This window comes from Oryctolagus cuniculus, chromosome 2 (genome assembly GCF_051225735.1).
Source record: "Oryctolagus cuniculus isolate XC-2025 breed Fujian yellow rabbit chromosome 2, ASM5122573v1, whole genome shotgun sequence".
NCBI classification, from domain to species: Eukaryota; Metazoa; Chordata; class Mammalia; order Lagomorpha; family Leporidae; genus Oryctolagus; species Oryctolagus cuniculus.
The window spans coordinates 90,788,776-90,813,068 of NC_142868.1; the positions used below are offsets into that span (position 1 = coordinate 90,788,776).

A 24,293-nucleotide genomic window follows, 5' to 3' on the forward strand; every position below is an offset into this window, starting at 1 on the left:
AGACCTTTCTCTCTGTCTCTCTCTCTCACTGTCCACTCTGCCTGTCCAAAAAAAAAAAAAGATTTATTTTATTTATTTGAAAGAGTTACAGAGAGGCAGAGAGAGAGAGAGAGAGAGAGAGAGGTCCTCCATCCGCTGGTTCATTCACCAGATGGCTGCAACAGCTGGAGCTGGGCTGATCTGAAGCCAGGAGCCAGGAGCTTCCTCCAGGTCTCCCGTGAGGGTGCGGGGGTCCAGGGACTTGGGCCATCTTCCACTGCTTTCCCAGGCAATAGCAGAGAGCTGGATCAGAGGTGGAGCAGCTGAGACCAGAACTGGCCCACATGGGATACCGGCGCTTCAGGCCAGGGCTTTAACCCGCTGCGCCACAACACCGGCCCCTATAGCTAGTCTTTTAAAAAAATCCACATATAGGAATACAAATTACCTGAAAACCTTGTATTTGCTATTTGAAAGTCAGAATAACAGTGAGAAGGAGAGACAGAGCAAGAGGTCTTCCATCGGCTGGTTCACACCCCAGATGGCTGCATTGGCAGGAACTGGGCCAGGCAGAAGCCAGGAGCCTGGAACTCCCATCCAGGTCTCCCACGTGGTTATTGGTGGTCCCAGGACTTGGGCCATCTTCCGCTGCTTTCCCAGGCACGTTAGCAGGGAGCTGGATCAGAGGTGGAGCAGCTGGGAATTGAACTGGCGCTCCATTATGGGATGGGAGCATTACAGGCAGTGGCTTAACATACTGTGTCTTAATGCCAGCCCCCAAGGATACCTTTTCAACAATTGTGTGGCATTTCTTGACCTGAATGTCCTGTAATTTATTGAATCATTCCTTAATCATTGGAACATTCTGGGTATTTTCACTGTTTCATTATTACTCATAAATTCTTCTGCAATTGCCATGTTTTTACTTTACTCTCTATATGCATCTTTGTTTATTTACTTGGGTGGAATTCTGGAAGCAGAATTATTGGGTCAAAGGGTATGAACAGTTTTAGCTGTCTTGTTGGATAGTGCCAGATTGTTCTCCAGAAAGATACACATTCCTGTCCCTAGTGTGTAAGAATCCTAGGATATTGTTTTCTGGAGCGGACAACATCTGTTTTAAGCTGCAGTCCTCCCTTTACTGTCTAGCCCCTGTGTCTCATCTGCAGTATATTCTGTTTTCTCATGGTCCCACTCCCAGCTGTCTCTTGTATATTATGATACAGGATTGATAAAGGTTTCAGTTTAGGGCAGTTTTATTCTGGGTTGGAATCCCTGATGGTGGAACCTCAGGCACTCAAGAGCGCAGTGGAAGAGAGGACTGGGGGGGGGGGGCAGGGATGCCTCCCAGGGCCCTGCCTTTCATGCCAAGTGGGCAGCCACTGCCTCTTCCTTCTGATGAGCGTCTCTGAAGAGCAGGCAGAGGTCCTCCAGCAATCTCGGGCTAACTGCCAATCAACCTGCTCCCTACCACTGATGGATGGGTCACTCTTTCTCAAAGTTCCAGTTTTACCAGAAATTAAATAAGTATTTTCATTTACAACACATGTTTAGGAAATGGTATTCTACTGAAGAAATCTGCATCCTGTTAAACTGTACTTTTTAATTTTACTTTTCATTAAAAGGCATTATTTAGTTCTTTGAATTACATGGGACCATATTTTGGTTTGGTGAGTGTGTGTGTGTGTGTGTGTGTGAGAGAGAGAGAGAGAGAGACAGAGAGAAGAGGAGATGGAAAGAAAGAGAGGATAGAATTGGGGGGAGATGATGTTCATATACTTTTTGATTTACTTTTGACAAAGTCCAGGAGGCAGATGAAATAGGAAGCAAGCAGAAAAATTTTCAACATCCTTAGTCATCATTATGTATTTGAAACTGACAATAGTTAAAAATAATAACATTCTATGTATGTAAAATTATAGTGATGGTGACAATGTATTGCTGGTTGCAATATAAATAAAATATCTTTAGAAAGCAGTTTTGTAATTGGTCTCAAGAGAGCTGGCGCCGTGGCTCAATAGGCTAATCCTCCACCTTGCGGCGCCGGCACACCGGGTTCTAGTCCCGGTCGGGGCGCCGGATTCTGTCCCGGTTGCCCCTCTTCCAGGCCAGCTCTCTGCTATGGCCAGGGAGTGCAGTGGAGGATGGCCCAGGTGCTTGGGCCCTGCACCCCATGGGAGACCAGGAAAAGCACCTGGATCCTGGCTCCTGCCATCGGATCAGCGCGGTGCGCCGGCTGCAGCGGCGGCCATTGGAGGGTGAACCAACGGCAAAGGAAGACCTTTCTCTCTGTCTCTCTCTCTCACTGTCCACTCTGCCTGTCAAAAAAAAAAAAAAAAAAAAAATTGGTCTCAAGAATTATTAAAGATCATAACCTGTGATCTAGTCATTTTATGTGGGACGTAGGCTCTTTTTTTTTTTTTTTAAGAGAGCCTAAACAATGCACAAAGAAATCTAATGTTTAACTACATTAACTTTTTTAAAAGATTCATTTATTTATTTGAAAGTCAGAGTTACACAGAGAGGAGAGTGAGAGTGAGAGTGAGAGAGAGAGAGAGAGAGAGTCTTCCATCTGCTGGTTCACTCTCCATTTCGCCGCAATGGCGGGAGCTACACCGATCCGAAGCCAGGAGCTGGGAGCTTCTTCCGGGTCTCCCACACAGGTGTAGGGGCCCAAGCACTTGGGCCATCTTCTACTGCTTTCCCAGGCCATAGCAGAAAGCCTGAAAGGAAGTGGAGCAGCTGGGTCTTGAACCGGCGCCCATATGGGATGCCGGCACTTCAGGCCAGGGTGTTAATTTGCTGTGCCACAGTGGGACGTAGGCTCTTTTTGTATCAAAGAAGAAATAAATCATGAAAATATTGATGTTATTATCCAGTGAAAAATTACCAATAACTTAATGGTCTAATGATAAAGAAGTGGTTAAGTGAGTTTTAGTAATTTAATATTATGCAACCAATAGAAACACCATGTTATACAAACACCATGTAGCAACATGGAAAATGTGTATAATATCATGTTAGGTTTAGAAAAAGTTGATTTTGTGGATAGCAATATGAAAAATCATGCAAAAGTGAAAACTGTTGGCTGGGGTAATTTTTATTTTAAAAATTCCAGAATCCTTATGATTTTTGCAACAAAGCCAGGGAGCCCTGCCAGGGAGATGTGGCGTGGTTGGAAAGACAGGGCTCTGTCTCGCTCTGTGCTGTCAGCCACGCATTGGAAGGCTAGGGAGTTTCATTAGGTCAGAGGCGAAGGGCCTTGCTAAGGAGAGGGGGTTTTTGTGCCTGGCACAGTGTGAACATCTTCCTTGTGGTTCCAGCAGACAGGGGAGGGTCACTGTTAGGATGTGAGGCCCAGAGCTTACCTGGAGGGGCAGATAAACCACCCTGTGTCACCTTCTAGTCAATATTTTTACTGTGGGGAACTCAGGTTAAAGTGAAATTAAAGATAACAAATGATTCTGGGGGAGCCAGAAGACAAGTGAAAATTGTAACCAGAGGAGTGTGTCTGTGAGTTGGAAAGATATTTCGAAGCATGGGACCTTGAATATTTAATGCAGAATCTGTGACATTCTGGATTCTTTAAGTCTCTGGATGACTTGTAATATCTAATACATTGTAAATGCTATGGAAACAGTTACTAGTGGTGTTTAGGGAATGGCGAAAAAAAAAGGAAGGGGGTATGTACATTGTTCAACAGAGATGTGAGCTTTTCTGCTATTATCACCTGTCTGCATTTGGTTGAATCCTGGGATGTGGATCATAGGGAGATGGAGGGGCAGCCGAGTGTTGTGTGTCCATCACATCGTGCCCCTTCAGTACCAGTGGTTCCCACTCCCTTCTGCTACTGTGTGTGGAGCTTGGGGATGGGGTGGCAGACGTAATTTTCACAGAGGCCCCTGTGAGGAAGAGGAAGATCCAGGAAGACTTGGAAGATGGTGGGGACGTGGGTGCAGACGCTAGGAGACCGGATGTGGGGCGGCTGGGGCTGCAGGCTCTGTGTGCTAGATATCAGCAGCTGTTGTGACAAAGGGAGATTGGAACAAAGTGGCAGAGGGCTGGGGTTTAGGGCCTCAGGTTTGTGTTTTGTGCACCATGTGTTGAGCGAGTGGCTCCTGGTGGTGGGTGGATTGGAACCACATTTCTGGGTGACGCGTTCTACTGCAGCTGATCCTGCTTTGTAGCTCCCACGTTCTTGATGAGCTCTGTGACTCAGCTGCTTCTTGGGACATCCAAGCAGCTTCTGCCCACCCTCCACCCATCAGTGTAAATGATCTGCAGTCAGGAGAGGTAACCAGAATTCTTCTTACCTTTTCTTACTGTCTGCGAGGGTCCTGTTGCACCTGTGGCTACACTCAAACGGGAGCCCCTCAACAAAAGTGGACTCCGGCAGGGTTGTACAGAGAGCCTGATGTAGCAAAAGACAGACATTGATTAACCTGCAACAACCAGGATTGGGCCAGGCCGAGGCCAGGATCCAGGAGCTCAATCCAGGTCTTATGTGGGTGGCAGGCACCCAAGTACTTGAGCCATCACCTGCTGCCCTCCTGGGGTCTGCATTAGCAAGAGGCTCGAATTGGGAGCACAGCTGGGACTCAAACTCACGCACTCTGATATGGGATGTGGGCATCCCAAGTGGCATCTTAACCACTGTGCCAGATGCCTGTCCCTGAAGGGGGAAATATGGAAGTAGAATGCAGCTGCACACTCTGATTGCCAGCTGGATCCAGAGGTGGCCAGCTCTCTTCTCCCCCTGCAGTTTGAATGTTTGCTGTGAGAGATGTCACTGGAACAGAATAGACCTGCAACCCCCCGACCCCCATTTCCCCTCAACCCTGAAAATTCTGTCTCTAGGGCTGATTTGCCTTCGAGGGATTCACCCTATCCTGGCCACACAGCTCTGCACCATTACTGGAAGGCAGACCCAGCCTTCGGCATGGCACTCCCGCTGTCCCGGATCAGCCGTTGGTGGGGAAGTGTGCTCCCTTCCCCAGCTGATGCTGGGCCTCTCTTCTTGCTGTCTCTGGCCCGTCGACTGCAAGACTTAAGCAGGTCCTGTTCCTAACTCTTGGTGTGCACCCACCTCTTTGGTTTTGCTGCAGTCTCGCTCCATATGAAACTGGAGCTGGGGCAGGAGCTGACTTTCAGTTGGCACTGAGCCGCCTGTAATCAGCGTGTAGGTTCCTCCGAGGTGGGTGCTGCTACTGTGCTATGCGTGGTCCATCTCACCCCCACCCTGCTGTTGGCCTCCACTGCCCCTCTGCCACCATCTTTTTAAATTTTTTGATTTAAAGATTTATGTTTTTTTTGAAAGGCAGTTACACACACACACCACACACACACACACACACACACACACACACATAGACACACAGAGATGGCCGTGATGAAGCCAGGAGCCTGGAACTCCATCTGGGTCTCTCACATGGGTGCAGGGGCCCAAGCACTTGGACCATGCTCTGCTGCTTTCCCAGGTGCATTAGCAGGCAGCTGGATGGGAAGTGGAGTAGCAGGGAATGAGACTGGTGCTCAGATGGGAAGCTGGTGTAGCAGGTGGCTTAACCCGCTGCTCCACAACGCCAGTCCCTCCCCCACTGTCCTTGTAAAAACTTCTTTCCACTTTTTGTCCTTCTCTTAACTCCTCTTTTCTGCCATTTTCACTTTTTTTTTTTTTTTTAGCTTTGCCCCATTTCTCTGCCTACTTTACTCCTGTGTGCTCCCCTCATGGCCCAGTGAGTAGCCAGGGATGTCCTGTCCCCCTCGGGATGCTGGCCTGGCCTTACCTGGCGTCCATGTGCTTGCTCGTGTGTGCCACATTTTGGGGGGGCAGCCCTTCAGCACTGCAGGGCCCCTTGGGGTGGGAGAGACAGGTCCCTCCCTCCAGCAGCTCTCCTTGGAATCAGCCTGACCACGTGGGACTTGCCTGCTCCACAGCTTACTTGCTGACCAGTGTCAGGTCACGGCCCAGCCATCCACAGCTCTGCAGACCCAGGGCCGCTGTGGGCTCAGGCCACTGTGCATTTTGCTCTGTTGGAGTCAGGTCAAGCTCAGTGGTGGGAGTTGACTGTCCTTAGAACTCTGAGTGTCACATGGTGTTTTGTAACCCTGGTGGGATGGCTATGCCTTGCTGCCTGTAAGAAGAAGAGAGTACACATTGCCTTGGCTCCTGGGAGGCCCAGGGAAGTCACAGGGGATGGGAGGCTGGCTCGGGGCTGCGGCTCAGATCATGTCACCAGAGATCCCAGGGCTTGGCGCTTTCTTCTGAGTCCTCCTTCTTGCAGTTCTGAGGGGCTTCTGGGCTTCTGGCATTGTCTTTCTCTGTGCCTATCCGTGTCCAGATTTCTTCTTAGAAGATGTCTGACCAAGGGCCAGGGCCCGCCTCATAACTTTGTGTGAACTTAATTTACCTCCTTAAAGTCAAGTCTCCAAATATGAAGGCACTTCAAGAAGTTCATGGAGGGGCCAGCACTGTGGCGTAGCAGGTAAAGCCGCCGCCTGCAGTGCCAGCATCCCATATGAGCTCCAGTTCGAGTCCTGGCTGCTCCACTTCTGATCCAGCTCTCTGCTTTGGCCTGGGAAAGCAGTAGAAGATGGCCCAAGGCCTTGGGCCCCTGCACCCATGTGGGAGACTCAGAAAAATCTCCTGGCTCCTGGCTTTGGATGGACACAGCTCTGGCCTTTGTGGCCATCTGGGGACTGAATCAGCGAATGGAAGACCTCTCTCTCTCTCTCTCTGCCTCTGCCTCTCTGTAACTCATCCTGCAAATAAATAAATAAATCTTTTTAAAAAAGAAGTTTATGGAACATGGACTGAAAAGATAAGTTTATTCAGGTGTAAACACTTTTAAATCCATGCATACACAGAGGGTCTTGGGAAAGTTTATAGAAAATGTGTATTACCAAAAAACTAGCCCTGGATTTCAAACTTTTTTTTTTTTACAAAAAAAGTCATTTCACTTTTTTTTTAAAACCTTTTTTTTTTTTTTTTTGACAGGCAGAGTGGACAGTGAGAGAGAGACAGAGAGAAAGGTCTTCTTTTGCCGTTGGTTCACCCTCCAATGGCCGCCGCAGTCGGCACACTGCGCTGATCCGAAGGCAGGAGCCAGGTGCTTCTCCTGGTCTCCCATGGGGTGCAGGGCCCAAGGACTTGGGCCATCCTCCACTGCACTCCCTGGCCACAGCAGAGAGCTGGCCTGGAAGAGGGGCAACCAGGACAGAATCCGGTTCCCCGACTGGGACTAGAACCCGGTGTGCTGGCGCCGCAAGGCGGAGGATTAGCCTAGTGAGCCGCGGCGCCGGCTTTTAAAAACCTTTTTGAAAGGAAGGTGGTTTAGAATTAAAAACAGAAACCTATTTATTCTTCTTTATTTGAAAGGCAGAGGGATAAAGGGAGAGAGCTAGGGAGAAAGAGTTTTCTTCTGCTGGTTCACTCCCAGATGTCTGCAGCAGCAGGCTGGGACCAGGCCTAAGGCAGGAGCCTGGAGCTCGGTCTGTCTCCCACCTGGATGGCAGGGGCCCAAGTACTTGAGCCATCACCTGCTGCCACCCAAGGTGTGCATTAGCAGGGAGAGCAGAGCTGTAATTCAAACCCAGGTACTTCCATATGGGATGCGAGCTTCCCAAATGGTGTCTTTTTTTTTTTTTTTAAGATTTATTTATTTATTTGAAAGGCAGAGTTACAGAGAGGCAGAGGCAGAAAGAGAGAGAGAGAAAGAGAGAGGTCTTCTATCTGCTGGTTCACTCCCCAGGCCAGACTGGAGACTGGAGCTTTTTCCAGGTCTCCCACCTGGGTGCAGGGGCCCAAGGACTTGGGCTGTCCTCCACTGTTTTCCTAGGCACATTAGCAGAGACCTGGATTGGAAGTGGAGCACTTGAACCAGCAGCACCCATATGGGATGCCAGCACTGCAGGTGGCGGCTTTACCCAGTGCACCACAGCGCCGGCCCCCCAAGTGGTGTCTTAACCACAGCACCAAATGCTTATCCCTCAACCTTTCTTGCACTAGAATAAAGCTACCTTTTTTTTAAGGTTTTTTTTTTTTTTAATTTTGTTCTAAAGGCACAGTGACAGAGAGGGAGAGACAGAGACAGAGATCTTTCATGGGCTGGTTCACTCCCCAGATGGCAGGGACTGGACCAGGCTGAAGCTAGGATCCTGGAACTCCATCCAGGTCTCCCACATGGGTGCAGGGACCCAAGGACTTGGGCCATCTTCTGCTGCCTCCCCAGCCAGGTGCATTAGCAGGGAGCTGGATAGGAAGTTAAGCAGCACAACACTGGCCCCAATAAAATTCCTGTTTAATTCCATTGTTCCGTGTGCATCTTGAGGTCCCCTTATAAGTCACATTTCGAGGTGCTGGGCGTTTGGACTTGGGCATATCGGTTTTGAGGGGACACAGTCTAGCCCATCTATAAGAGCTACTAGGTGAGGGTGGAGGGGGCGGGAAGGCTCACTAATCTGGGCACACCAATGGGATGTGAACCCAGGCCCCTGATCTGGGATCCAGGCTTACATCCTCTAAGGGAAGGTGCCCGATGCTGTGTTGACACAACCGGGAAAGACGGCTCAGGACATGTGAGCGGATGTTAACGACTGCTTTCAGGGCCGAGAGGGGTTTCTAGGGTCTGTCTGGGATGGAGCGCTGCTCGGCTTCTCCCAGTCAAGCCGAGCAGAGAGAGGTGCCTGCACCAGGTGCCCAGGCACAGCCTGCTTCCCCTCCTCACCAGCGCCTCCCTCCTGCCACGCAGGGTGCTATGAGCAGAGCCCAGGAATGCCTTATGTGGATCGGCAGAACCGGATCTGTGGGTTTCTGGACATCGAGGAGAATGAGAACAGCGGCAGGTTCCTGCGGAGGTACTTTATTCTGGACACCCAGGCCAACTGCCTTCTCTGGTACATGGACAACCCCCAGGTGAGCGGCAAAGGGGGAGGGCCAGGGTGCTGGCTGGCCACTGCTGCCCGGGAGGGAGCACGTGGGCTTAGCCTTTGGGGCTTTGTGACTTGGGTACCTCCAACCTGCTACTGGTCAGAAGGTGGGGGAACACCACCCTTCCCTTGTGTGCGCGCACACACACTGTGGGGAGCAGCTCGGACTATACTGTTACTGGAATTAAGACTTATTCTATGCACCTGCTCTCCCACAATATGGCGCTGGGAGAGGAGTAAACAGCTTCTACCCAGCTGCCTCCAGTTCAACCAATAAACTGTAGGACTTGCTCCTGATTGGAGGAGAGCAGCGTACTCGGCGTGTGGGCAGCCGAGTTGGGATTGGCAGAGGAGGACTATAAAGGAGGAGAGAGACGGCACGCACCAGGAACATCTAAGGGGAACATCTAGCTGAAGGAACACCTGTGCAGCCCCCGAGAAGAGCCGGCCGGCGGTGTGCCGCTCCCCTGCGGAAGTGGGGAATGTGGCCAGGGGGAACTGCCCTTCCACGGAGGTGGAAGGGATAGTAGCCAACCCGGGAAGAACCAGCAGCAAACCCGGGGAGGGCCGAGCAGACAAAAGAACAGCGCAGGGTCCTGTGTCGTTCCTCCACGAAGAGGGGGAGCGACATAATGGTGCCGTGACTCGGATAGGAAACCTAGCTCGGATAGGAAACCCAGGACGGATAGGAAACCTAGGAGGGAAGAACTGGGAAAATACCGGAGAGAGAGACTAGCAAACAGCCTAGGGAATAGCCGGACGAAAAGGGTGCCGGAAGAAGCTATTGAAAGCCTAGGCATAGATTCGGACTACGGACTACGGGGGGAAGCTGGGAGAAATCTCTAAGGTCGAAAGCGAAAGTGAAAGCTAGAACAAACAGACTCGGATACGGACTGTGGGGAGAGGCCAGGAGAAATGAGGGAGGAATATTGTTGGAGGAAAGCTTGGGGAAACATACCGGGTAGAGAAAAATGTTAGAGAAATTGAAGCCGCGGGGGGCAGGCCGAGGCGGAAACGAAAGCCACTTTGGGATTCTCAAGTTAGCCCGGGAATAGGGGGCGAAAAGTTAAAACCAGAAGCGGAAACGTAAGCCTGGTTGGGATCCGTCTGATTAGCCTGGGGAGCAAAGGACGGGAAGCCAAACCGTGGGGCGGAGACGTAAGCTGGGTTGAATTCGCCAGGCTAGCCCAGGGAACTTAGATTGAATGCTAGTGGCGGAGACGTGAGCTGACGCTGTGTGGTTCGCGGAGGCTGCCGCGCGCAGAGAGCGTGTGGGGCACAAGTCCATAGGGAACGCGGGGCTAGCGCGGAGACCGCGGAGTGTGCGCGCAAAGCCGAGCCGCGCAGAGCCGCAAAGCCACACAGATGAGAGAGGCGCGGGCTGAAGCGGCTCAGAGCCGGCGAGGCGCCGAGAAGCAGCCTCGGGGCGGAGCCCGCTGGCGGGGCGAGGCGCCGGGAAGCCGCGTGGAGCCGTGAAGCTGCCGGCAGGGCGAGGCACCGGGAGGCCGCGGGGATAAGAGAAACAGAAGTTCAGAAGTAAAATGAGAGAAATAGGAATGCTGGAAGATAGAAGTAAAATGGGGGAAATAGGAATGCCCGGAGATAGAGAAATAGAGAAATAGAAAGGCCTCCCCTCAACATGGCAATGAGAAAGCTTGGATTCGGTCTGCCTGATTAAGTGAGGCGATGAGCACCTGCGGGCGGCTAGCAGCTTATGCGCCGCAGGTCACCGAAGACAGGCACGAATTAACATCAGTAAGGCCTCCCCACAACACAGCAATTAGGAGGCTTGGATTCGGTCTGCCTGATTAAGGCGGTAAGCACCAGCAAGCAGCTCGACCAGAGTATGAGCTGCAGGTCACCGAAGATAGGCACGAACCAACACTAATAAGTCTCCCCCACAATATGGCAATGAGAAGGCTTGGATTCGGTTTGCCTGATTGTTAGGGCTTGTAAGGCCCTGCAGGCAGAGCAGAGCATGCGCTGCAGGGCACCGAACACAGGCACGCATCAGCACCTAAAAACCTCCTCACAACATGGCGAAGAGAGGACCCGGATTCGGTTTGCCTGATTGATAGGACTTGTAAGAACCTGTGGCAACTCTAGCAAGTAGAGCAGAGTGTGTGCCGCGGGACACCGAAGACAGGCGCGTATCAACGCCAAAAAATAAAAAGAAAGGGGGATCTGTGGGGAGCAGCTCGGACTATACTGTTACTGGAATTAAGACTTATTCTATGCACCTGCTCTCCCACAATATGGCGCTGGGAGAGGAGTAAACAGCTTCTACCCAGCTGCCTCCAGTTCAACCAATAAACTGTAGGACTTGCTCCTGATTGGAGGAGAGCAGCGTACTCGGCATGTGGGCAGCCGAGTTGGGATTGGCAGAGGAGGACTATAAAGGAGGAGAGAGACGGCACGCACCAGGAACATCTAAGGGGAACATCTAGCTGAAGGAACACCTGTGCAGCCCCCGAGAAGAGCCGGCCGGCGGTGTGCCGCTCCCCTGCGGAAGTGGGGAATGTGGCCAGGGGGAACTGCCGTTCCACGGAGGTGGAAGGGATAGTAGCCAACCCGGGAAGAACCAGCAGCAAACCCGGGGAGGGCCGAGCAGACGAAAGAACAGCGCAGGGTCCTGTGTCGTTCCTCCACGAAGAGGGGGAGCGACACACACAACCTATGTACACACAAATACACACAAAGAAGCCCATCTCAGATCTTAGCTCGCAGAGCAGAAAGCCCTCCTGACTCTGGGGATCCTATGTCTTTTTGCACACACCAGGGTTTCACACTTGCGAAAGCCAGGCAGGGGCCAGCCAGGCTGGATCTGGGCTCCAAGGCCTGGCCTGTTTCCTGTCTCTCATCAGGGCTGTGGCCTGCTCGCTGCTCCTGCTCTTCCAGTCTGGGGCCCCTCCCCAGTGGAGAATGTGTCCTGGCTCCCTGAGCTGGACCAGTGTTGGACTACTTCTGAGTCAGAAAGTCATAGAAGGCTGCGTTGGAGGTGACTTTGGAGGTCACCTGGTATTGCTTCTTCATGCTGCAGATGGGAAAACTGTCACACATCGCGATGGGCCAAGGCGGGGGTGGAGAGCGTCCCAGCCTGCGGGCCGGAGGAGGCCCAGAGAATTGTCTGGTCTGGTTCTGCCAAGGCTACCGCGGGGGGGACTAGAAATTCAATAAATCTATATAGCAGGCTATTTTTTAAGTTGATAATTATGTATGGCCCATGAATGATGTTATAAATATCCAGTTGGGGCCGGCGCCGCGGCTCACTAGGCTAATCCTCCGCCTTGCGGCGCCAGCACACCGGGTTCTAGTCCCGGTCGGGGCGCCGGATTCTGTCCCGGTTGCCCCTCTTCCAGGCCAGCTCTCTGCTGTGGCCAGGGAGTGCAGTGGAGGATGGCCCAAGTGCTTGGGCCCTGCACCCCATGGGAGACCAGGAGAAGCACCTGGCTCCTGCCATCGGATCAGCGCGGTACACCGGCCGCAGCGCGCCGGCCACGGCGGCCATTGGAGGGTGAACCAACGGCAAAGGAAGACCTTTCTCTCTGTCTCTCTCACTGTCCACTCTGCCTGTCAAAAAAAAAATAAAAAAAAAATATCCAGTTGGCCCTTGGCAGAATGAAAACCTCTCCGCCCCCCGACAAGGACACAACCAGAGTTAGGTGACTTGTTTAGCATTTTGTGGAGATCAGGCAGAAAGATAAGGGCCACCCAAGTTTTATCCCTATGCCCGGGAGTCCCAGAAGGCATCACGGGTCTGGGACAAGCTGCTCTGCGCCTGATCTGGGATCTGAGTGCTCTTGGCGCTTTTCCTTCCCTGTGTCCCAGAGCAGTTTGGTGAGGTTGGGCCACAAAGACTGGCATGGCCCCAGAACAGCAAGATCCCAGGTCATGGCCAGTGGGGCCTGGTACTTGGCTGTGATTCAGAAGGCCGCGTGGAGGACAGTCTGAGTGGGGGAGTGGAAGACGCTGTGTGCGTCCCTAGCTCGTTGTCCGGGCACCTGTCCCCCGCGTGGAGGACAGTCTGAGTGGGGGAGTGGAAGACGTTGTGTGCGTCCCTAGCTCGTTGTCCGGGCACCTGTTCCCCGCGTGGAGGACAGTCTGAGTGGGGGAGTGGAAGACGTTGTGTGCGTCCCTAGCTCGTTGTCCGGGCACCTGTCCCCCCGGAGGCCTTCGACGTTTGTTTTTTGGAAATGATGGCTGTGAAGTCAGTTGCTGCTAATCGCCTCCTCCAGGAAAGAGCCCCGAGCAGAACCACACTCCATGTTTCACCCCATACAGCTGTCACTCTCTCTCATCCCCGATACAGCTGTCACTCACTCTCATTTGAAGTGTTGAGTATTCAGAGTGAATCCCACGCACGGGCATTGTCACAGCTTCTGCTGCACCTGGAACTCCTGCCTTTGTGCCCTGCACTGTGGTTTTCCCTGCCTCGGCCCTGCACGGGTGCTCATCACCAGGTCACAGATCCATGGCAGAAGGAAGGAAGGAAGGAATCATTTAAGGTACCTCTTTTGGCACTGTCGGAGGAGCTTGGAGTAGAGTCTGTTGCTGGTACATGAGGCTTCTGCATGCCTAGAGTTAGCCTGGGTGACTTGTGGTCCCTGAGTCTTACCCTTCCTTTTCCATTTTCCCTGCTTTGTGTACCTTCTCCCATTCACTTGCTAGCTTACCGCAAGTCATTTGAATGTATTTTTTTTAATTTATTTATTTACACAGAGTTACACACAGAGAGAAGGAGAGGCAGAGAGAGAGAGAGAGAGAGAGAGAGAGAGAGGTCTTCCATCCGCTGGTTTCACTCCCCAACTGGCTGCAGTGGCCAGAGCTGCGCCGATCCAAAGCCAGGAGCCAGGAGCTTCTCCAGGGTCTCAAATGTGGGTGCAGGGGCCCAAGGACGTGGGCCATCTTCTACTGCTTTCCCAGGCCACAGCAGAGAGCTGGATCAGAAGTGGAGCAGCCAGGAGTCAAACTGGTGCCCATATGGGATGCTGGCACTGCAGGCAGCTGCTTTACCCACTACACCACAATGCCGGCCCTAGTTGAATGGATTTTTGTCTTGATTTACCTGTTTTGGATCATGCCTTCCATGAGGGCTAGTCTTTCTAAAAGTATTATTTTTTAAAAAATTTATTATTTGAGAGGCAGAATACCGAAAGTGAGGAGAGACAGAGAGAGAGAGATTCTGTCTGCTAATTCACTCCCAAATGGCCACAAGAGCTGGGCCAGGCTGAAGCCAGGAGCTTCTACTGGGTCTCACATGTGGGTGGCAGGTGTTTCCCAGGTGCATTAGCAGGGAGCTGCATCGGAAGTGGAGCAGCTGGGACATGAACCACTGCCCATGTGGGATGCCAGTGTGCCAGTCAGTGGCTTAACCTGCACAATACTGCCCCCCCAAATTATTTTTTTGTTTAATTTGAGAATCAGAGACAGACTGACAGTTCCCATCTGCTGGTTCACTCCCCAAATGCCTGCAATGGCCTCAGGCCAAAGCCTGGGAGCTGGCAGCTGGAAATTATCTAGATGTCCCCCATGGGTGGCTGGGACCCAAGTACTTGAGCTATCTACCTGCTGCCTTCCACAGTCTGCATTAGCAGGAAGCTGGAGTTGGGAGTGGAGCTGAAACCTGATCTTGGACATTGCTAATTGTCAGGATTCCCCTAGCTCTGACCTACCCTCTGATTCGATTGTCACTTGCACCTAGAACCTGCCGTAACCTTAGGTTCCATGCCTCAGGCCACCGTACTGGGCTCTCTGAGGTCAGCCTCTCCACCAGACCCGCCCTGCCTGGGCAGAACCTTGCCCCTTCCAGACAGCCGGCAGAGCCTGCTTTGAGTTTGAATTAGCAAACAGAACCTGTGGCTGGTGGCTGGGTATTCCTTACATTTTCTCAGGAAGTGGTAGATTGCAGCTGGCTTGCCGTGATATAGGTGTGTAAAATATTCCATCGTGTGTCTAGACCACATTTTCTTTATCCGTTCATCTGATGATGGACACCTTTGCTGATTCCGTGTTTTGGCTGCTGTGAACGTGAGGCACCAGCTGCTGATGGGTGGGTGGGATTGGAGTCATGAATACTCCAGAGCGCTCACATGTGCGTAGGTTTCTGGGGTGTGAGGTGTTCACTTACAACATCTGTTTAACTTGTTCTGTGTCCCTTCCCTTAAGTAGAGGTGAAGAGGAAGATGAGGGGATCAGCTGTCACTGTGGAGGCCGAGGAGGGAAGGGGAGCACCCCTGGTTGGAGGGGTGTGTGAGGTTGGGGTCCTCAGAGAGAGATGAGGTGTCTTGGCGAGTTCTGCGTGAGGAAGGTGTTCCTCGGGAATGTGCAGAGAGCTGAGGAGGCAGTGTGGAGCTCAGGCAGAGGTCACGAGCGTGGGTGTTAGCCTGGGCCAGCAGTCATCCTGAGAGCCGGGTTTGTGTGTGCCATGCTGGACAGGCCCTGGCCCAATATTATTGACTATGGCTGCTGATTTATCTAATGCATTTAAAAATTAATATGCTGAAAGTATCAAGGAAGCACTTTTTGGTGGTGGTTGTTGTAGGAAGAACATTAAGCATGAGATCTACCCTCTTGATCAATTTTTAAGTACACAGCACCATATTACTGTCTGTAGGCACAATATCACACTGCAGATCTCTCTCTAAAGCTTGTTCATCTTGCTTGCAAACAAATTTTTATTATTTTAATTTTATTTTTTAAAATTTCACTTTTTTTAGAAAATTAATTTCAAAGAACCCAAGAATGATACATCTTTTGCGAACACTTAGATAATTCCTTTTTAAACATTTACTTACGGGGCCAGTGCTGTGGCCTAGAAGGTGAATCCTCCGCCTACAGTGCCAGCATTCCATATAGGTGCTGGTTCATGTCCTGGCTGCTCCTCTTCCAATCCAGCTCTCTGCTTTATGGCCTGGGAAAGCACTGGAAGATGACCCAAGTGCTTGGGCCCTGTAGCCATGTGGGAGACCCAGAAGAAGCTCTTGGCTCCTGGCCTTGGATTGGTCTAACTCTGGCCATTGTGGCCATTTGGGGAGTAAACTAATAGAAACAACCATTGGCTGTATTTTCCTTAGAACATGACTAGGATATAATGGCTGTAGCACTTGTATTTTAATTTAACGTGGGTCCCTATTATGTTAGAGGAGATGGAACTCCTTAAGTAGGGCTGCTGTACTTCATTCCAGTGACTTAGAGTAGGTGGCAATGGGGTTAGTCACACAGCAACCTTCCTAACCTGCATGTGGCTACGTTCTTTGCAAGACTCAATTATATGGCCTGAAACAGAGGGTGCACAGGTGGCTGAAAGAACATTGCACTACTTTGTTGTTATTGTCACGTGTACTCTGGGACAGGTATTTTCTGCCTCCTCCCTGCCATCAATATTTAGATGCTGTTCTTTGCAAAGGGCACAGTGTGAATTATGGATCATGATCACAGTGTTCAGAGGGATTGCATCTGTCCGGGTAGCTGAAACCACAGTGAAAGCCCTTTGCTTTTTCTCTTTTTTAATTAGCTGAAAGCAGTTCTTTCCATTGGTAGAGACAGAACTTCAGCAGTGTTGACAATAAGACGTAATTTGACTGCATTTTAGTCAGGAGAATACAAACACGTGGGATATTATAATGGGCAATACTGCTGTCTTCAAGGCTAGGGAAAACTCCTGTTTTTGTAAATTACATTTTCTGTATAAGGAAACTTTCTAAGCAAAATTTAGCTGAAATCCAGCAATATTGAAACTACTTTTGTATCATTTACTTCACCCTGTCAAAATGCCAAAAATCAGGAAATAACTTCCTTTGAAAAATGATGGAGCAGACATGTAGACCAGAGAACAAAAACAGGTTAAGAGCCCCATATTGGGGTGCTGGGCTTCAACACCTGGCTCTGCTCCTGACTCCAGCTTCTTGCCTACTGTAGACCCTAAGAGGAAGTGGCGGTAGTTCAAACCCTCGGGTCCCTGCCACCCATATGGAAGATCTGGATTGAGTTCCCAGCTTCCAAGTTCAGCCTGGCCCAGCCCTAACCCCTTGCAAGCACTTGGTGAGAGAACCAACATAAACACTTAAAAATGGTCAATAATGGTATGTGCACGTGCCACAAAGCTGAAAATCTGGGGGCATGGCTGTGATGACAAGTCCCTTCCTGGCTTTTGGCCCCTGAGTTTCTTGTGTGTCTATCCAGAGGCATTCTGCATATACACAACATCACAACGAGTTTCAGTTGTTTGGACAAAGTATTTTTAATTTGTGGATATGTTCTGGTAATTAGCATATTAACTGCCCATACAGACCTGAATTCAAGGGTTAAGAGGAATTGTTGTGTGACTTTATTTGCATTAGAATATGAATGCAGAATCTTTTGGGGGAAAAATCCCAAAAGAAGATTTTAAGCAATAGATTTGTGTTTTCATGAAATACAAATTGTGCCAAGGATAAAATTATTAAAAAATTTTTTAGAATTAAGTTATTTGTGGATTTTCTTCCTTCTTGTCTGCTAATGGTCACCCCCAGGGGATGTAAGTATAATTTTTTTTGTGTTTTCCATACTAACTTATTTTTAAAACAAGGTGTGTCTTTATAACAGGACACAGTTTGTCTAAATTAAAAAAAAAAATTAAAATCTAAGAAGCACTTTGGGATAATCATGTTAATAGCACTACTTGGTGTTACAGTCCAAGCAGCTAAAAAGTAGAAGCTGTGAAACTTCTCAGTGATTTTACTGTTGCAAAACCATGATGATGGCGGCCATGAGTTTTCTTAAAACTCTCTTTTGTTCTATTGTTATATTTTGCCTTAACTTTTAACCTTCAACATTTGCTTAATAAATCTCATCTGCATCCATATATGTTTATGTAGCTAATTATGTACGGAAGAATGCCATTTTATTTATTTATTTTAAGGGGGGGGAGAGAGAGAGAGAAGGGGAGGGGAGGGGAGGAGAGAAGAGAACAGATCTTCCCATGTGCTTCTTCAGTCTTCATATACCTACAACAGCTGGGGCAGGGCCAGGGGCCTGAGCTCAGTCCAGGTCTCTACGTGAGTGGCAGGGGCCCAATTACTTGAGCCATCACTGTTGCCTCCCGGGGTCTGCATTGGCAGGAAACGAGTCAGGAGCCAGAATGAGATACCAGGCTCAGGCACCCTGATGCGGGGCTTGCACATCTTCACTGATGTCTTAGCTGCTAGGCCAAATGCTTGCCCCAAGAATGCTATTTTATTATTATTAATGAATTATTAATTGTGTATATTTGTTATATAATTTATTGCTAAATAAAACTGTGTCTCTAAGACAAAGCAGACAGCTTGGCAGAGGGGCTGCATGGTGGATTTTCTGGAGCACAGACCAAAGGAAGAAAAAAGCAGGCTTGGTGCCTGGCAGAAGGGGGAAGTTCAGTCCCTGAGAGTTTAGTGCCTGACTGCAGAGAACATGGGGCTGCTGGGTGGAGGGGAGGACAAAGAGCCAGGGATGGCTTCTACAGGTTATGGTTTTAGAACCATTCAGCTTGCCAGGAGCCAGAGTCTGGGGACCTACCTGTATGCTGCCGGTTTTCTGGAGCCTACGCCTATAAGTCTCTATTGCCAGGTTGGCAGAAGGAAATAAAGGGGCCTAGGGATGTGCTGGCCAAGAGACTTAGACAGCATGTAGCACAGCCTGCCTTGGGCTGGTGCTAGTGGGTGTCGACCAGAACTAGACACCCAGACAACGGGATGAAAGCATGAAACCAGCACGGCGGCTCATGATGCGGAACCGAAAGAATAAGGAGTAAAGCCATGGATGTTTCCTGTTTCCTTAAGTTAGTATCAGGAAGTGGAGCTTCAGGGTAGAGGGGACAAGATGTATTGGCCACGGCGGTGAAGCCACTGCCCGGGCCTCCTGATGCTGGGTTATTTTCCTTTTGGTTATTCTTGTGCCAGGGAGGGGACTTTGGTAAGGGGACACTTCACATCATTCTCCTTAGGCAAGTTCTTTTCAGTGAGCCCAGATGGCCTTGGCGTTTGGCAGTTTAGCTATGGTTTCCGCTGGCAGCCAGCCGTGTTGGCGTGTGCGCTCGTGGTGGGATTGCCACATCCATTCGCCTTCCTCCTCCTTCCCTCTCGAGAAGCAGAGAGCTGGTTTGTAGCACCTGCTGTGTGCCTTGCTGTCTACTGGGCACCCCTGGGAATGTCAGAACGTGAGGAGGTGCCAGCATCTCCCCTTCCTTCCCCACTTCTGCTCTCTGAATCCCTGGCCTTGTGGAGTTTGGCACGCGACAGCCAGTTGGACTAGTTCCTGCCCTGCCCAGTTTTGGGCAGCTTCCTCTGGTGTAGCCCTGCTGGTCCTGCTCTGGTATTTGCCTTTTGTTGATGATCAACTTGTGGGAGGTGGTGTGGCCTTGAAGGATTTGGGAATCAGCAGGGCTTGGGTGTGCATGACTGTCACATGGGTTGTATAGGGTTAAGGGACAATGTGTGAAAGTTCCTAGCAGCAAGCCCAGCCCATAAATACGTATGGGCTTCCTTCTGTCCGACCAAGCTCCAGATGGGTGTTAGGAGTGGTAACCCTGTGTTCATCTGACTGCATGAGGAAGTCACTTCCCCAGCTGAGCCTCAGAGCACTTGTGTGGCGAATGAAGTCAGCAGACCCTCTTAGGGCTGACATTCTGTGAATTTTTAAAAAGACATTTATTTATTTGGAATGCAGAGTCACAGAGGAAGAGAAAGAGATAGAAAGAGAGATCTTCCATCTGCTGGTTCACTTCCTAAATGGACACAGTGGCTGGGGCTGGGCCAGGCCAAAGTTGGAAGCCAGGAACTCTATCCTGGTCTCCCACGTGGGTGGCAGGGGCCCACGTACGTGGACCACCTTCCACTGCTTTTCCAGGTGCGTTGGCAGGGAGCTGGATTAGAAGTGGAGCAGCCAGGACATGAACTGGTGCCCATATGGGATGCTGTTACTGCAGGTGGTGGCTTAATCCACTGTGCCACAATGCCAGCCCCTCTGTGAATTTAAGTCTATACTTGGGTCTTCTAGGGAGAGGACTCCTTCAAGGTCCCTAGTGGCAGAAAAGAAGACATTGACAGTGACGTCATAAAGCCATCAGCCTTGTAACAGGAGCCTGTCCTGGGCCCCGCACTGCTCTGGAAATGTTAGAAGTCCAAGAAACAACTCGGCTGCTCCTGGTTAGACAGCCTCATGCGGGTGGCTGCCAGCCGTGTCTGGAACAGGGTCTCGTTCTCCCTCCCCACCCTGGCCCTCCTCTTCCCTTCCTCCTCCCTGTTGACTGCGTCCCTGTGGCTGCAGGCTGGGTGTGGCCTTTTCTCTCACAGCTGCCGTGCAGTGAGCAGGGCCAGCTGGTGTGGGCAGCACTGGCTCTCTGACCTGGAGGAGCGGTGCTGTCACCTGAGGGCTGGAACAGCCTGCAGTGCTGGGTCCCTGTCCCACGTCACTTACAACCCGGGGGATCAGTGTGCTTAAAAATATTCCCAGGGGCATTCAGCCTGGTGGTTGGGATTGCCGTTTCCTGCGTTGGAGAACTGGGATTCAAGTCCTGACTCTGGCTCCTGACTCCTGCTTTCTCCTAATGAAGGCCCTGGGAGGCGGTAGTGGCAGTGATGGCTCAAGTGATTGGGTTCCTGCACCTACATGGGAGACCTAGATTGAGTTCCCGACTCCTGGCTTCAGCCCCAGCCCAGGCCCTCCCTCTGGGGGCATTTGGGAAGTGAACCAGCAGAAGGGAGCGGTGTGTGTGTGTGTGTGTGTGTGTGTGTGTTGTTAAAAACTTTCCCAGGTTCTGTAGCATAGTAAGGCAACTGTGGCTGACAACAATTAGTTGCATTTATCAAAATATCTAGTAGGGAAGATTTTGAATGTTCCCAACACAGAGAAATGACAAATGTTTGTAGTTATGGTTATACCAGATGTGATCATCGTACATTGTTGGTACATGTTGGAATGGAATTAAAAGATAAATACAGTCTACTAAAAATGCATTCATAGTTTTTTTTTGTTTGTTTGTTTGTTTGTTTTTGACAGACAGAGTGGACAGTGAGAGAGAGAGACAGAGAGAAAGGTCTTCCTTTGCCGTTGGTTCACCCTCCAATGGCCGCCGTGGCCGGAGCGCTGCGGCCGGTGCACTGCGCTGATCCGATGGCAGGAGGCAGGTGCTTCTGGTCTCCCATGGGGTGCAGGGCCCAAGCACTTGGGCCATCCTCCACTGCACTCCCTGGCCACAGCAGAGAGCTGGCCTGGAAGAGGGGCAACCGGGACAGAATCCGGCGCCCTGACCGGGACTAGAAGCCGGTGTGCTGGCGCCGCAAGGTGGAGGATTAGCCTAGTGAGCCGCGGTGCCAGCCAGTTTTTTTTTTTTCATTATACATATTTTCATGGACCTTCTGAAGACTCTCAATATGTGTGTATTTCAATTTTTTTAAAAATATTTATTTTATTTATTTGAAAGACAGAGTTACAGAGAGAGGTAGAGACAGAGAGACAGAGGTCTTCCATCCACTGGTTCACTCCCCAGATGACCGCAATGGGCAGAGCTGAGCTGATCTGAAGCCAAGAGCCAGGAGCTTCTTCCAGGTCTCCCATGTGGGTGCAGGGGCCCAAGGACTTGGGCCATCTACTGCTTTCCCAGGCTACAGCAGAGCTGGATCGGAAGTGGAACAGCCAGGACTTGAGCCGGTGCCCATATGGGATCCTGGAGTACAGGCTGGGGCTTTAACCCACTGAGCCACAGCTCTGGCCCTGTATTTCAATTTTTTTAAAAAAAGATTTATTTATTTATTTGAAATTCAGAGTTACAGAGAGAGAAAGAGACAGAGAGAGATCTTTCATTCTTTGGTTCACTCCCCAGATGGCCACAACAGCCAGTGCTGGGCCTTTTGGGCCAAAATAAATGAGTCTTTTAGTTCATACCCCATAAACATGTATCATTATTACATGTCAATTACAATTTTTTCTCCAAGTCACCCCTGCTGAATCATACATGTATTAGTGAGCCGTTTGTTAACTAAAATCCCCGAGAGGCACTTCTTAGGAAGGAGGAAGGTTGATTTTGGCTCACAGTTTGGGAGGCTCACAGTGCAAGATCAGTGGCCCTGGTATTCTGGAGTCTGATGAGGGTAGCAGAATGTGCCCAGAAGGGGGTGCCCATGGCCAGCAGGACGCAGAGAGACCCAGGGGCACACTCTTCCTCTACCTTGTGATTCTGTCATGGGGCAGCACCCTGGAACCTGATGCGATCCATCACCTCCCACACTCCGCCTTCTCAGTCCCACTTTGGAACCCAGGAGATGTCTTCCTAGAGAAACACGTTGTGCCAACGGTGGGCAGAAGCTGCACTGGTCGTCCAGTACTTTATGTGTGTTTTTCTTTTTAATGGGATGGAGTGGGGATGTCCCCACCAAGCAGGCATCATTATCATTGAAAACTGAGGAGTGTGCTGTGGAAAGCAGTGACTCTATCTGTATCCTCCGTATGCTTAGCTTACTAAGAGGAGACTTAAACATTCAAAAAAATGTCCTCCAGGAGGCCGGTGTTATGGCATTGCAGGTAAAGCCGCTGCCTGTGATGCCGGCATCCCATATGGACGCCAGTTCATGTCCTGGTTGCTCCACTTCCAGTCCAGCTCCCTGTGGATGGACTGGGAAAAGCAGCAGAAGATGTCCCAAGTGTTTGAGCCCCTGCAACCCACATGGGAGAACCAGATGAAGCTCCTGGCCCCTGGCTACTACCTAGTCCAGCACTGACCATTGTGGCAATCTGGGGAGGGAACCAGGAGATGGAAAGATTTCTCTCTTTCTCTCTCTCTTGTTTCTCCTCTCTCTTGCTCTGTAACTCTGCCTTTCAAATAAATAAATATTTTTTAAAAAAATATGTGCTTGAATGTAGAATATAGGGTTAGATTCTTGCACTGTAGACCAGCTGTTCTTTATATATATATAAAGATTTGTTTATTTGAGAGGCAGAATGAGAGAGAGATATCTTCCATCTGCTGGTTCACTCCCCAAATGGCTGCAACAACCAGGATTGGGAGCCAGGAGCTTCTTCCACATCTCCCACATGGGTGCAGGGCCCCACACACTTGGGCCATCCTCTGCTGCTTTCTCCAGGCCATTGCAGGAGCTGGATCAAAAGTGGAGCAGCTGGGACTCAAACCAGTGCCTGAGAGGGACGCTGACACTGCAGGCCACAGCTTTTAACTCGCTGAGCCACAGTGCTGGCCCCAGACCAGTATTCTTAAACTTGGACCTATTTAGGGATCACTGGGGAACATTTTTATTCTTATTTTTTTTTATTTGAGAGGCAGAAAGAGGGGTTGGGGGAGAACAGTTTCATCTACTGCTTTATTCCCCAAATGCCCACAAAGGCCAGGACTGGACCAAGTGGAAGCCTGGAATTCAATCCAGATCTCCCATGGTTGTAGGAACCCAATTACTTGAGCCATCATTTCTCCCTGCCAGGGTCTGCTTTAGCTGGAAGCTGGAATCAGGCCCATATGGGATGTGTGCAACCTCACTGCTAGGCCACGGCCTGCCCCTGGGGAACGGGACACTTGATTCTGATTCTCTGTTTCGCAGCAGAAGCTGGGACCTGGGCTTTTGCAGAGAAGCTCCCCAACGGATTCTGGCATGCACCAGAGCCGGAAAGGATCTGTGTCATGAATTCAGAGAGGCGAGGTCGGGGCAGGCTGGGTGGGTAGGGCAGGCTTTGTGAAAGAGTTTGCTCTTTGCCCGGAGAAGTCAGAGCTGGGGCCGGGGCTCCCCCATTTGCTCTGATCCCCAGCCTCCCTGGGTTCCTGCTCGGACATCTGGCCGCCTGGCCCTCAGCTCAGGCATCTTGGCCCAGTCTTCCTTCATCAAGAACTGTCTGCCAGGGGGTTGCCCGTGTGCTACTGTGGCAGTGAGCTGTCACCATTAATTTTCTAGGTCCAGTAACTGCAGTGGACACTGAGCGTCACTTTGGATCAAGCCCCGGGGATCATGTGTTCTTTGGGTGGAGTGCATGAAGGGGTGAGGGGTGGGGGCAGCAGTGTTTTCAGACATTCGTCATATTTCCCTGGCTTCTCGCTGGTGGACAGGGGTGCATCTGAGCCCAGGAGCTGCCTGGGTGGGGTGTGGGTGAAAGGGGTGAGGACTCCCCACCCTGGCCTCTGGGGTATCCTGGCCTGCAGAGCTGCTACCGTATGCTGCTCTCTGAACCCGGAGAGCTGCGAGGCAGGGGACAGGGCACGGAGCAGCCTGCATGGGCACAGCGGATGAAGTAGCTGCAGTATGACCAGTATCTGTGTACTGTATCTATCGTTGTATCTGTCATTCCGTGTTCTGCACGGGTCCCATCTGAATGGCGCTCCAAATCTCACTTCTTAGCTCACAGTTCACGACGGGGCTCTGGAGGCCTCTGGG

At 50.8% G+C, this 24,293-nt stretch overlaps 1 protein-coding gene across 9 annotated transcripts in view; it reads left to right on the top strand.

The window, feature by feature from the left end:
• Positions 1 to 24,293, top strand: part of PLEKHA2 (pleckstrin homology domain containing A2) — an 88,601-nt gene that overhangs the window by 23,145 nt on the left and 41,163 nt on the right. For 7 of the 9 annotated variants that reach the window (XM_008273961.5, XM_089325916.1, XM_089325915.1 and 4 more), the window contains one exon: positions 8,730 to 8,893. The exons of the other annotated variants lie outside the window; for them this stretch is intronic. In XM_008273961.5, the coding sequence (XP_008272183.1) occupies positions 8,753 to 8,893 (141 nt within the window). In that variant the 5' untranslated portion in view covers positions 8,730 to 8,752. The remainder of the gene's footprint in view (positions 1 to 8,729; positions 8,894 to 24,293) is intronic. 9 annotated transcript variants of the gene reach the window in all.